Raw genomic sequence first — 13154 nt, 5'->3', positions numbered from 1 at the left:
TTGCACGAGTCCTCAATAAAATGATTTAAAAAATAAAGAAGGGTTTGATCCACCTTGTCCCTTTTATACTGCAGTTTGTAGGGGTGTCCTCACACACTTGCTATTCCTCATTTTTCCAGATACAAATGAACTGATGACAATGAACAAGGTTAGTCTAAATGAAATACTAGAATTAGGAACCAGTTATAACACATTGATAATTTTATTTTATTGGCTCTCAACTAGATAAACCAATTTGTCTAATTTAATATGAACATCAGCATAAAGATGTGTCAATATGAAGATTTATCTGAAGAAGTATTCAGCTAGTATCTGGTACACAATGGTTAGTACAAATGAATAAATGATATGCTAGGGGTATGCCCACAAAAAATGGAACTGTGATGGGGGAAGCAGAGTTTTCCTAATAGGAATTTTTTCTGCTAGTTGATTGATTTATCAAGTGAATTATTTCATAAAAGCAGTTTCGCTTGAACCTTGTTTTTTTTTTTGTGATAGCCGATTTAAGAGAACAGCATGTGACTGTAAAAACTTCGTTTCCTGCTTGGGAAAAATGCCGCGAAAACTGTTGTGAGATTGAACGCAGCTTACAAAGACAGCGCTACAGGGAAAACTCATGTGTACGAGTGGTTTTCTCATTTCAATAAAGGTGAAATGTCGATTGATGAAAAACTTCATTCTAAATATCCATCAACTTCCTGAACAGATGAAAATGTCAACTTCTTGTGCATTTTAGAGTTCATTCCACCAGGTCAGACTGTTAATCAAGCTTTTTATTCAGAGGTTCTGAAAAGATTGTAGAACAGTGTGTGACAGAAAAGGCCTAATTTGTGGCAGATGAGGGAATGGTTTTGCCACCGCAATTCACCTGCTCATGCAGCCTTCTCAGTGCACCAGTGTTTGGCAAAAAACAGCATGCCTCTTTTGCCTCATGCACCTGACTCCCCTGACCTCGCTCCGTGCGATTCCTTTTTGTTTTCACCAAAGAGGGACATGAAAGGACAGCAATTTGACAATGTAGAAAAGGTAAAAAAAAAAATGAGGCAGGTGCTGCCAGCCATCCAAACAGATGAGTTTGAAAATGTTTCATCCAAGTGCAGAGTGGAGACCCAAGGCCCATGTGTCGGCCACTGGAGATCCCCTCATAGAGGGGTTTAGGAGAGGAGATGGGTCAGTCAGGGTGCAAGGTAGTACCGACGAAGAGTACAGCTTTCCCCCAGATCCTGGATGCTTCCTCCCCCCAACTACCATGATCCGAATTCTACCTTGCAGGGCTGGATAGGGCAGAGGTTGTACACTGGTACATATGAGGGCTGGAGGCACAGGGAATCCAGGGTGGATGATACCTTCAGGACCAAGGGTGTGAGGGGCGATGCTGGGAGAGTGTAGGGTGAGTGGGTTGGAAAGGGGCAACTGATTACAGGGATCCACATGTGACCTCCTCCCTGGGAGAGGGACAGCAGAGAAGGGGGGGAAGGGAGACTCCGGATAGAGCAAGATATGACAAAATAACGATGTATAAATTACAAAGGGCACATGAGGGAGGGGGGAGCGGGGAGGGAGGGGAAAAAAAAAAAAGAGGACCTGATGCAAAGGGCTTAAGTTGAGAATGATTGGGGCGGGAAATGTATGGATGTGCTTTATACAATTGATGTATGTATATGTATGGATTGTGATAAGAGTTGTATGAGTCCCTAATAAAATGTAAAAAAAGGGAAAAAAAAAGAAAGGAAGAAAAGAAAATGATTAGGGCAAAGAATGTACAGATGTGCTTTATACAATTGATGTATGTATATGTATGGACGGTGATAAGAGTTGTATGAGCCCCTAATAAAACGTTTAAAAAAAAAAGAAAATGTTTCATCCAATAATGGAATCACAGATTTGACAAATGTATTATGTGTAATGGAGAGTACTTTGGAGGTGATAAGGTTTTTTTGGGTATAAAACATACATTAAAAAAAAAGGTTCTGTTTGCTTTGCATCAGTGATTAAAAATGCAAAAACAGTTTTAATCTAAACTGGAAAGAGATAACCCTGAGTCAATGAGAAATACATCAATGAAGTGGATATTCCAATTTGCTTATGTAATATTATTCATTTCTAAAGTGAGTAATTTAGTTTCATAAACAAAAGCAATTAGGGTTGTCAAATAGCACAGATGTTAAGAGTTCGGAAAAGCTTGTCTTTAGCACATTAAGAAATTAGACCTCATTTCCCTCGAAAGAAAGCACAGCAGTACTATCACCATGGATCAACCATTAAAATTCTTTCATATACACCAAATCTTTTCTACAAAGATTACATAGCTCAATTATTCTAAAGATAAATTGTTTAACCTCTTTCAAGTACTTCACAAATTTGATTTTTAAAATAAGTCACAAACCTGGTCTAAATCACTGAAGTTTATTCGCTGTTTAAGTTTCTCTAATTCTGCCTGCTCTGGGACAGACATCTGAGTCATGTATCGGCTGTGTGGGAACGTATGTGGAGTCTTTGTTCTTCGCCTTCCAACTCCTGGTGAGGATTCCGGAGAAATATCATTCGTTACCCTTTTTCCACTTTCTACCAACTTTTTCTTATTCTTTTCTGATGACCTATTTGCCTTCTTTTGTGGGCCACTCCAGTCCTTTAAAAAGAAAGAAAGAATTAATCTGACCTACACCCTAACAGGAAAATAATTTAGCAAGTTTTAAGAAAATTTGACCAATCTTAAAATTAAAACAATGAAAAGTATGTTTCTTCCAACCTCTTATACTACTTACTCTACCCCATCCTGCTATAGTGGAGTGGAATTTCTTAATATGGCTCTTTTAGCCAAATCTCTGTAACTCTCACCAAATGATTGGGTGAGACTATGCAAACAGGGTGTGTGTTAACACTAATAAAGGGGTAGGTCAGTTTTGGTTACCACCCACCTCCCAAACTCTAAGGCAAGCCATCCTCGAAGCAACAGCAGCAGCAGCAGCAGCAGAGAGAAACCATGTGCAAGACCTTGGGAAACCATGTGCAAGAACGCTGACATGCTAGAGGCTGCTGACACCAGAGGTAACAAAGACTGTGGCATGGGGACTCAGAGCAGTTCTGTGACTAGGGGATACCTTCTCATTTTGACTCGAGACCAGAGTACTGTGGCACATGCAGGCTGGTTTCCTGGTGCATGGATGCAAAGGCCAAGGGATCCTATGGGTGACAGACTGAGGACTGGAGAGAAATTTGGTTGCTGGAAGAGGACAGATGTTGCTGTGGTCCAGTGAGTATATCCTTACTGTTTGCTGATCCTGATTTGTAATAACCTATTAATTTCCCTAATATAATCCCTTAATGAGTTCTGTGCAGTCGCTACAATGACTCATCAAACCCAGCATAGATAATAGTGTCATGGGAGGAACTCTGGATGCCAGATAAAAGTAAAAAAGGATGGAGCTGGAAGGCATGTCTGACCTCGGCCTCTGGAAGCAGGTCAGAGATGTCCAACTCTAATACTATTTACTGTACTTTTCAAGGCGTTCTACTCCCGTATAAAGAGCTAGTCTCAGAAACCCACAGAGACAGCTCTACCTTGGCCTATAGGTTCACTATGTGTCAGAATCAACTCTATGGCAGTTTTTGCTTCATTTTTTTTAATAGATGGCTACAAAAGAGATTTGTACGTAACCCAAATGGGAGTAAGAAATAAAAGTATCATATAACAGCAATCACTATTACAACGTTGAATGACTGGCAGGGTAAACCATGGACATCATGTGGTCAAGAGAGAAAGCTGGCCTGTGGAAAGAAAACTATTAAGCAGAAACACTAGGAAGCGAAGAATAAAAGTGAAAAAGCAACATCTGACAACTTTCCAGTACCTTGGATCCAGGCCCTTCCTTAAATCCATCTGTATTCCTTGACCTTGGTGTCCATAAAACACCTTTATAACTTTGTAATAAAGTTACTTTTTTAGATTAAGTTAATCGGCTTAATTTCTATACCTGGTACACAACATGTCTTCAACTCATAAAATTAATACATAGCCTACTGTTTCCTAGTATTTTAACTAGAAAGGAAAAAAGGGTTTATACCCACTCTCGGTGAGTTAGATTTGCCTAAATCAAGAGAAAGTCTGTTTAAAGTTTGTAGCCAACAATACACTGTCAATAATAAAATACCATACCACATTATTCAGACGGTCATCCACAAGTTCATTGCTCCAGTTTGGTAAATCTGGATTATTCATGTCTTCCTCAAAAGGACCTCCTCCTGTAGCCATACTGGCTTTTTATAGCAATCAATTTCTGCAAAAAACAAGTAAAAACTAAGCCTCAACACATAAGAACAAAATTCAATTTTTAAAATCATTCCATGAAGCTTAACCACATAAAATAATCGCTTAAAAGCTGGTTTTACAAGATAAAAAGCAGCACCCTCAACCTCATACCATAAACAAATTGCTGTAGCCGCTGTAAGCATGTTAGGGGTAATGAAGCTGTTAACACAGAGGTCTAAATCAAATTTGATTACCGACTTACTCAAACCTTGCTCAGTTTAAAGTATCTTAAAGAACACAGAAACTCAATTCGATTTTTTTAAATATTGAGTAGCCACTGTGATGGGGTGGGGGAAAGTAAACCTCATGTGCACTGGCCTTAGCAAAACTGCCTTTCCCCAGTAGTAACACCAAAATAATACATTAAAAATAGATCAATAAGAAAATAATCAAATAGCTTTCAAAAAACAGAACAGATAATAAATAAGGGCAGGGAATACATATAGGGAAATAATCTATCTACATTTATTTATATGTTAAGTATCAAGGTAGCAGATAGTTATTGGGTCTAGATTTAAGAACTCCCTCAATGCAAGAACACTTTGTTCTAATAACCTGGCACTCTGTGATGCTCACCGTCCCAACGCTATCGCTGAAGACAAAATGGGTGCATGAGCAAATGTAGTGAAGAAAGCTGATGGTGCCCTGTATAAAAATATATAGTGCCTGGAGTTTAAGGGCTTGAAGATAAATAAGCGGCCATCTAGCTGAGAAGCAACAAAGTCCACAAGGAAGAAGCACACCAACCTATGTGATCATGAGGTGTGATAGGATCACGTATCATGCAGCAAAGACCCAGAACAAAAAATCGTATCAATGTGAATGAGGGGAACTACAGAGCGGAAACCCAAAGCCCATCTGTAGACAATTGGACATCCCCTTACAGAAGGGTCACAAGGAAGAGACGAGTCATTTAGAGTGCTGTATAGCACCGATGAAACATACACCTTTCCTCTAGTTCTTTAATCTGCCTTACAAATCCAGCTAGACCAGAGCATGTACAAGAGTACAGATAGCTGGAAACACAGGGAACCCAAGACCAGGAGGGGAAGGAGAAGGTGGAGGGAGAAAGGGGGAACTGATCACAATGATCTACATATAACCCAAGGCGGATGGGACAACAGAAAAGTGGGTGAACGGAGACATGTCAGTGTAAGACTTGAAAAATTATTTTATAAATTATCAAGGGTTCATGAGGGAGGGAGGGGTAAAAATGAGGAGCTGATACCAAGGGCTCAAGTAGAAAGCAAATGTTTTGAGAATGATGATGGCAACAAATGTACAAATGTGCTTGACACAATGGATGGATGGATAGATTGATAAAAGCGAAGAAAAGAAAAAAGTTATGTCATGCCAAGAATAGGTAAAAAGTGGGGGGAAATCTGAAGGAAATAAAGTATACAGTTAATATTTTTACTATATGAAGAAGTTTAAGAAAATAAACTCCCAGAAAAATAGTAAGGTGCAGTATAGCACCAACAAAACACACAATCAGCCCCGCCCCTCCAACGATCCAGTTCTACCTTAAAATCTGGCTAGACCAGAGAGCACACATTTGTACAGATAAGAGCTCTTGACACATGGAACTTAAGACAGATAAAAACCCTCAGGAACAGTAGTGGTAGTGTTAACATGAGGATAGGGGGATGGTCCAGGAGGAGGAAGGGGAAATCCATCACAAGGTTGGATATATAACCCATCCCCCTCCAAAAGGGATGAATAACAGAAATGTGAATAAAAGGAGACAATGGACAGTGTAAGATACAAAATAATGATAATATATAATTGATCAAGGATTCACAAGAGTGGGAGGGGAGGGGAAAAAGAGGAGCTTATACCAAGTATAAAATGTTTTCTGGATCATGATGGCAACACATGTAAAATATGTGTTGATACAACTGATGGAATGTTTTAAGAGCTGCAAGAGCCCCCAATAAAATGATTTTAAAAAAGAGAATAACTTGATATAATTATAAAAATTTTAGTAAAGCCCTCTTCAAATTAAAATACCAAATTCACTGCCCTCAAATTGATTCTTACAGCAACCTTATAGGGCAAAGTGTAATTGTCCCATAGCTTCACATGCTATGAATTTGTATAGAGACCTACTTGCTACATCTTTCTCCCATGGCGTGACAGGTGGGCCAAAATCATCCACCTTTTAATCAGGAGTCAAATTTTTTTTAAAACAATTTATTAGGGGCTCTTATAACTCATCACAGTCCATACATATACATACATCAATTGTATAAAGCACATCTGTACATTCTTTGCCCTAATCATTTTCTTTTTTTCTCTTTTCTTTTTTTACATTTTATTAGGGACTCATACAACTCTTATCACAATCCATATATATATATACATCAATTGTATAAAGCACATCCATACATTCCCTACCCCAATCATTCTCAAAGCATTTGCTCTCCACTTAAGCCCTTTGCATCAGGTCCTCTTTTTTTTCCCCCTCCCTCCCTGCTCCCCTCTCCCTCATGTGCCCTTGGTAATTTATACATTGTTATTTTGTCATATCTTGCCCTATCCGGAGTCTCCCTTGCCCCCTTCTCTGCTGTCCCTCTCCCAGGGAGGAGGTCACATGTAGATCCTTGTAATCAGTTCCCCCTTTCCAACCCACTCACCCTCCACTCTCCCAGCATCGCCCCTCATACCCTTGGTCCTGAAGGTATCATCCACCCTGGATTCCCTGTGCCTCCAGCCCTCATATGTACCAGTGTACAACCTCTGCCCTATCCAGCCCTGCAAGGTAGAATTCGGATCATGGTAGTTGGGGGGAGGAAGCATCCAGGATCTGGGGGAAAGCTGTGTTCTTCATCGGTACTACCTCGCACCCTAATTAACCCATCTCCTCTCCTAAACCCTTCTATGAGGGGATCTCCATTGGCCGACACTTGGGCCTTGGGTCTCCACTCTGCACTTCCCCCTTCATTCACTATGGTATATATATACATATACATATATATACACACATATATACACATACATATGCATACATATACACACATATATCTGTTTTTTTTTTTACATGATGCCTTATACCTGGTCCCTTTGGCACCTCGTGATCGCACTGGCCGGTGTGCTTCTTCCATGTGGGCTTTTTTGCTTCTGAGCTAGATGGCCGCTTGTTCACCTTCAAGCCTTTAAGACCCCAGACACTATCTCTTTTGATAGCCGGGCACCATCAGCTTTCTTCACCACATTTGCATATGCACCCATTTGTCTTCAGCGATCCTATCATGGAGGTGTGCAGTCAATGATATGATTTTTTGTTCTTTGATGCCTGATAACTGATCCCTTTGGGACCACTCGATCACACAGGCTGGTGTGTTCTTCCATGTGGACTTTGTTGCTTGTGAGCTAGATGGCCGCTTGTTTATCTTCAAGCCTTTAAGACCCCAGTCACTATCTCTTTTGATAGCCGGGCACCATCAGCTTTCTTCACCACATTTGCTTGTTCACTCACTTTGGCTCCAGCCGTTGTGTCGGGAGAGTGAGCATCATAGAGTTCCAATTTAATAAAAGAAAGTATTCATGCATTGAGGGAGTGTTTGAGTAGAGGCCCAAGGTCCTTCTGCCACCTTAATACTTAACCTATAAATATAGACACATAGATCTATTTCCCCATCCTCCTATAAATATTTGCATGTACATGTCTTTGTCTAGACCTCCATAAATGCCCTTTGACTCCTAGCTCTTTCCTCTATCTCCCTTGACTTTCCTCCTGCCCCACTACCATGCTTCGTCGCCACCTGGGCTAGAGTATACCTCTTCTCTAAGCAACCTTACCCTTGATCATTTCCCACCAGGCCTGCCACTCTCCTCTCTAGGAGTCAAATTCTTAAACCACTATCCCACTCAACTCAAAAGTTAAAAATTACTAAGCTGGTAAATTTCATATAAATTACTTAAAAATAAATCCTGATTGCAGTAAAGAGATATACTGGATTCTCATTCACTAAGTGAGAATAAGAACTGGTAAAAAATCTATCTAGAGCATCACTTTGACAATACTAGTATCAAAAGCGAAAACTGCAGTTGTTGACCTATTGATACCTAATCTAAGAAGACAGCCTTAAATATGAGAAAACCTATAATGAAGGAAGCTGCTTGTAATTTTGACAAATTGAACAATAACTGTCAAACAGGATGCATACTAGAGACCTGGTGGCACAGTGATTTGAGGGTTTGGTTACTAACCCAAAGGTCAGGGGGTTCCTGTGTTTCCTTGAAAGTTCTCGGGGGCAGTTCTACTCTGTCCTGCATGGTCAGTATGAGTCAAGATAGACTCCATGGCAATCCATAGCCTTCAGAATATAAAATGATAAAGGCTGGACAAGACAACCGTTGGTGTAGACCAGCAGTTCTGAACTTGGGGTCACAACCCCTTTTGGGGGTCGAATGACCCTCTCACAGGGGCTGCCCAATTCCTAACAGTAGCAATGAAAATCATTTTACAGTTAGAGGGGGCACCACCACATGAGGAACTGTATGAAAGGGTCACGGCATTAGGAAGGTTGAGAACCACTGGTGTAAATAACAAAACCTCCTACATAGACAAGATAAAAATAATATGCAACTATATATAATTTTTTGAAAATTTTTATCAGTTTTAAAAAAGTACAGGCTACTATAATGTTAGTATGAAAGCAATCCCATAGGTGTAGGAATGTGATTTCTCCTTTTCCTCACTACTTTTACATACATTATTTTATAGAAATATATGTAAGAATCATAAACAATTGATACCTCTAGAAGAAATGTGAAATGAAACATCTTACAGCCACTTTATCTAGGTGTGCTACATAATTTATATTAAAGAATAAAACCTATTGCTGTCAAGTTGATTCTGACTCCCGGTGATTCCCTGGGTGTCAGAGTAGAACTGCATTCCATAGCGTTCCAATGTAGAGTTTGCTCTGAGCATCTATTTACAGGCAATCACTTTGACAACTTCCAAAATATAGTTTCTTAAACAATTTTTAGATGTTATCTTAAAATGATTATTTAAAAGAATATTGATTACGCATAACCAGGAAAACTAGGTTTCCACTCAGTTTATTTTTTTCACGCAACAATTTCTACAGACAACTTTCAATGGCATCAGCTGGATTCCTTATATTGTGCCAAAGTTCTCATTATCTGGTGGAATCCTTCCTGTTCTTTTAACTGCCCTCTTCATCTATGCTGTAGGTAACGGTCCATCTGGTGCCAGTTTTCTAAAAGAACACAGCACTCAAGGATGACAATCTCTTCATGTTGATCTAGCTGGCTATCTGGTTAAAAGGTGATTATAGGGCATATTTTCGGCTCAAGGTTTAATCAGTATCTCAAGGAAACAATCTACAGATTCTTCTGTCTTGTTTAGAGTGAAAAAAAAAAAAAGTGGTCCAGCTATTTGAAGTCCCGGTATTTTCCTCCCCATCATGATCCATCTACTGTGATCCTGATCACATACCTTCTAAATAAAGCCTTGTTTCAACCTATACCCACTGCCCTTAAGTTGATTCTAATTCATAGTGACCCCAGTAAGCTGTAAATCTTCACAGGAGTGGGAAGCATCATCTTTCCACTGAGGAATGACTGGTGGGGCTGAACTGTTAACTTTGCAGTTAACTGTCCAAAGCTTACCCAACAGCACCTACCACCCCTTCCTCAGGAGCACTGGCAAACTTTCTATATATCCTCGCATTCATTCCCCAACATTCCTTCCATTTCTCGGGCTGCAATAAAATCTCAATCTCCTCCGCCATCCACTTCCATCCCTCCTAGAGCAATTCTCTAGACAGATGCTACTCTGCCTACTTTGCCAGGTTCAAGAAGATACCATTTGTCAACCATTCTTATTTAACTAATGTTTGACTTTCCTCTTTTAAACAATTAGCTAACAAATCTAAAATTCTCTCAACCCTGGGCACCATTTGCTGCCATCCATCACACAATAACCTTGCAGTTTTCTTGATAATTTAACAAATGGCTTGTGGTTTCACACTCTTCCTCATTCTAAGATTGAGTCCAATTTCAACTGCCATATCATCATCTCTATTCCTATACGTTTTCACGCTAAACAATAATTTGTTTAAGATCCTTTCTCGTATGATAGTGTGCACACTATCTCAAAGTGCATTTTCATTGCAAATCTCTCAAGTCCTCATTCCCACTGAACCTGCTCCTGGCCCTCCTAAGTATTTTTAGCTTTTAATCATTTATCTTCCTAAATCCATCTAGTCTCTTCTATCTTCCCTCACTTCCTTACTCAGATCCAAGAAAACCATTCCAAAAATGCCTCCTTTATATCCATGATGCCCTCCCCATCTGCATTCTGTCAATTCACCATAAGCGTTACTACCTTTTCCTGTTTCTATCAAATTGTGGGACAAGTCATAAAACAAAGACACTTCAGTCAAGCATTGGTATTTCTGACTAATCAACACCACAATATCTTTTCCTACCATAATGCAAGGATTAATAATATATACAATATTGTCAAATTACCTGTTGAAGTAAACTAGTTTTTGTAGCACACATTGGTCCTTTCCTGCTCCACACTTCAAGTTACTGCCTACTTATGACTTAAAAAAGAAATCACTTTGGTAAATTTTGATTTACCAAGTGAAAAGTGAATACTATACATATGAACTAAGTATGTTTCGAAAATCAGAAAAATGAGGAGGGAAAACAATTTAACTATCTTTTGAACTCAAGTTTCCTGAAGCCTTTTGGAAAACCAAGCACTATTCACAAACGTTTAAGCCTCCCAAAGGTTTAAGAGCCCACCACACAATCAAGTGTTATCTTAATATCTACTTTGGAATAAAAAGATGTTAACCTAATTATCATTTAAGATCCATGCCAAAGTTTATTCCTCTAACTTTCTGCCACTCAAAACTATTCGAGGACTTTGTACACTGGAGGACGAAAAGGGGTACTTCGTGACTGTTATTTTAAAAAGCATAAACGGTACAATACAGCAACCCTATCACCACACATGCACAGGTTTACCTGCAGTTCAAATATGCAATCTTCGAATGATTCTAGCGGCCCTCGTCGGCGGGTCGGGAAAGAAGGGAGCAGGTGCACCTGAAGCTCTGCCACCCACTCCCGTAACCAGACTCCCAGGAGGGGGAGGGTGGAGAGCGGTTACGCCGCGGGGGTGGGGGCAGGATGGAAACCAGTCGGAGCGCCCAGAAAGCGCGCTGCTCTCAGCGCCCCAAACACTCCCGCACCCACCGCCACAGACGGCAACCCCGTCCAGGCCACAAACAAAAGCCCACTCCGGCCGGGCCACCTCCGTTCCCCAGCGGGGCCTAAACACAAAACAACTTTCTGCCGAGCCGTCTCCCAGCGGCCCGGGCCACCGGGGGTTGTGTCTGCCCCAACTCCGGGCCTGCTCGAAGCGGACGCGCAGGGAGGGGAGATGGGGAGGTGGTGGCACCTTCACTTCCCTTCTCAAGCAGAAACCACCTCCCGAGCCAAAGCCCACAGCGCCTCCCCGGCCCCGAGAACGCCCGAGACGCCCGAAATCGCAGCACGGCCGCAACGCGAGCGGCGGGGCTTCGCGGCCGGGGTCCCACTCGAGAACCCCCAATCCGGGCGCAGGGGCCCCCACGGACTGGAATGGAGGGGGCGGGAGGCGGGGAGGGCGGTGACCAGCGCCACTCGGGCCTCCTCTCTGGAGAACTCGACCCCCGCCGCCGCCGCCACCCGAACCACCGCTCCGGCTCCGGCTGGTCCGCCCGCGAAGGGGGGTTCCTAGCGCCCCCAAGACGCAGGGCGGCCTCTAGCTCGAGGCCGCGGTGAGGGGTGGGGGGCGGCGAGGCACCAAGGGGATTCTGCGGTCGCCAACGCGGGCCTAGATGCTCACCCGGGAGACGGCGAGTCAGCCCCACGGGGAGGGCGGGAACCAAGACGCAGGACGACCCCTGCAGCCCACAGAGGAGGTGTGAGCCCGAGCCCCGCAAGGTCAAGTGTCGGCGCCTCGACTCTCCCGCCCCTGCGGCGCGCCGCCGTCGGTTGCCAGGGGCCAGGGACGCGCAGGCATTACCTGTAAAGGAAACAGCCGCTCCGGCCCGGGGCAGAAGAGCGGCCTGCCCCCGCGGCCAGCCACCACGGCCCACCCTTTGAGGCCGCAGCACGGAAGCTCCACTCGTCCCCGGCTGCCCAGGGCCCAGGGGCCGCCTTTTATAGCCCAACTACACAGCGCCAACCGCCGCAGCCACCGCCATCTTAGGATCTCATTGTGGTGGGAGAAGAGGGGCGGGGGGACTGCAGAGGGGGCGACGCGCGGCGAGACATGCGCCGTCTCCCCGGCAACGGCGGGGGCCCGAACTCGCTGGGGCGGGATCCGCAGCGCGAAGGACGCTCCAGACCGGAGTCACGTGACCGGCCGAAGTCTGTGGGGTTACCTCAGCCTCTGGGCACTTTCTCTCGGCTCGTCTGGATTACTCAGAGCGGCCACCGGAGACTACGTATCCCACAATGCCCCTCGATCCGGGCTAGAAGATGGGGTCGACCTTGAGGGGAGATACTACAGATCCCAGCATGCCGTGTGCTCCCAAGCGCGGGTTCGAGGCCTGTGCGGAAGTGGATTCGCTGGCCGCTGGAAAAGCCGCGTCGTTTCTGGAAGCCCGGAGGCGTGTGCGTGTCCTCCGTTAGGATGATAACGCCTACGTCGTCGGAAGGGGGAGAAAAGACCCGGATCACCTTCTAGTCCCCTCCCAAACGCACGAAAACCTAAGCAATTCCACCATCTCGTTCAGCCCCATAAGTGTATACACATAGGAGAATCAAAATCCACGGGAGTGAAACAGTTTTGCAGGAGTCGCATAGCCAG

General features: G+C 43.3%; 1 protein-coding gene across 5 annotated transcripts in view; it reads right to left on the bottom strand.

Moving 5' to 3' along the window:
* PCM1 (pericentriolar material 1) overlaps positions 1-12678 on the bottom strand; it is a 90373-nt gene extending 77695 nt beyond the window's left edge. For all 5 annotated transcript variants that reach the window (XM_075556781.1, XM_075556783.1, XM_075556782.1 and 2 more), the window contains exons 1-3: positions 12366-12678; positions 4157-4277; positions 2387-2629 (exon numbers count right to left, since the gene is read on the bottom strand). In XM_075556781.1, the coding sequence (XP_075412896.1) occupies positions 2387-2629; positions 4157-4252 (339 nt within the window). In that variant the 5' untranslated portion in view covers positions 4253-4277; positions 12366-12678. The remainder of the gene's footprint in view (positions 1-2386; positions 2630-4156; positions 4278-12365) is intronic.
* Between the last annotated feature and the right edge of the window lie 476 nt (positions 12679-13154).

Source organism: Tenrec ecaudatus, chromosome 8 (genome assembly GCF_050624435.1).
Source record: "Tenrec ecaudatus isolate mTenEca1 chromosome 8, mTenEca1.hap1, whole genome shotgun sequence".
Taxonomy (NCBI): domain Eukaryota; kingdom Metazoa; phylum Chordata; class Mammalia; order Afrosoricida; family Tenrecidae; genus Tenrec; species Tenrec ecaudatus.
Note: the sequence above shows the minus strand (reverse complement) of the source record. Positions and strands in the feature narration are given on the sequence as shown.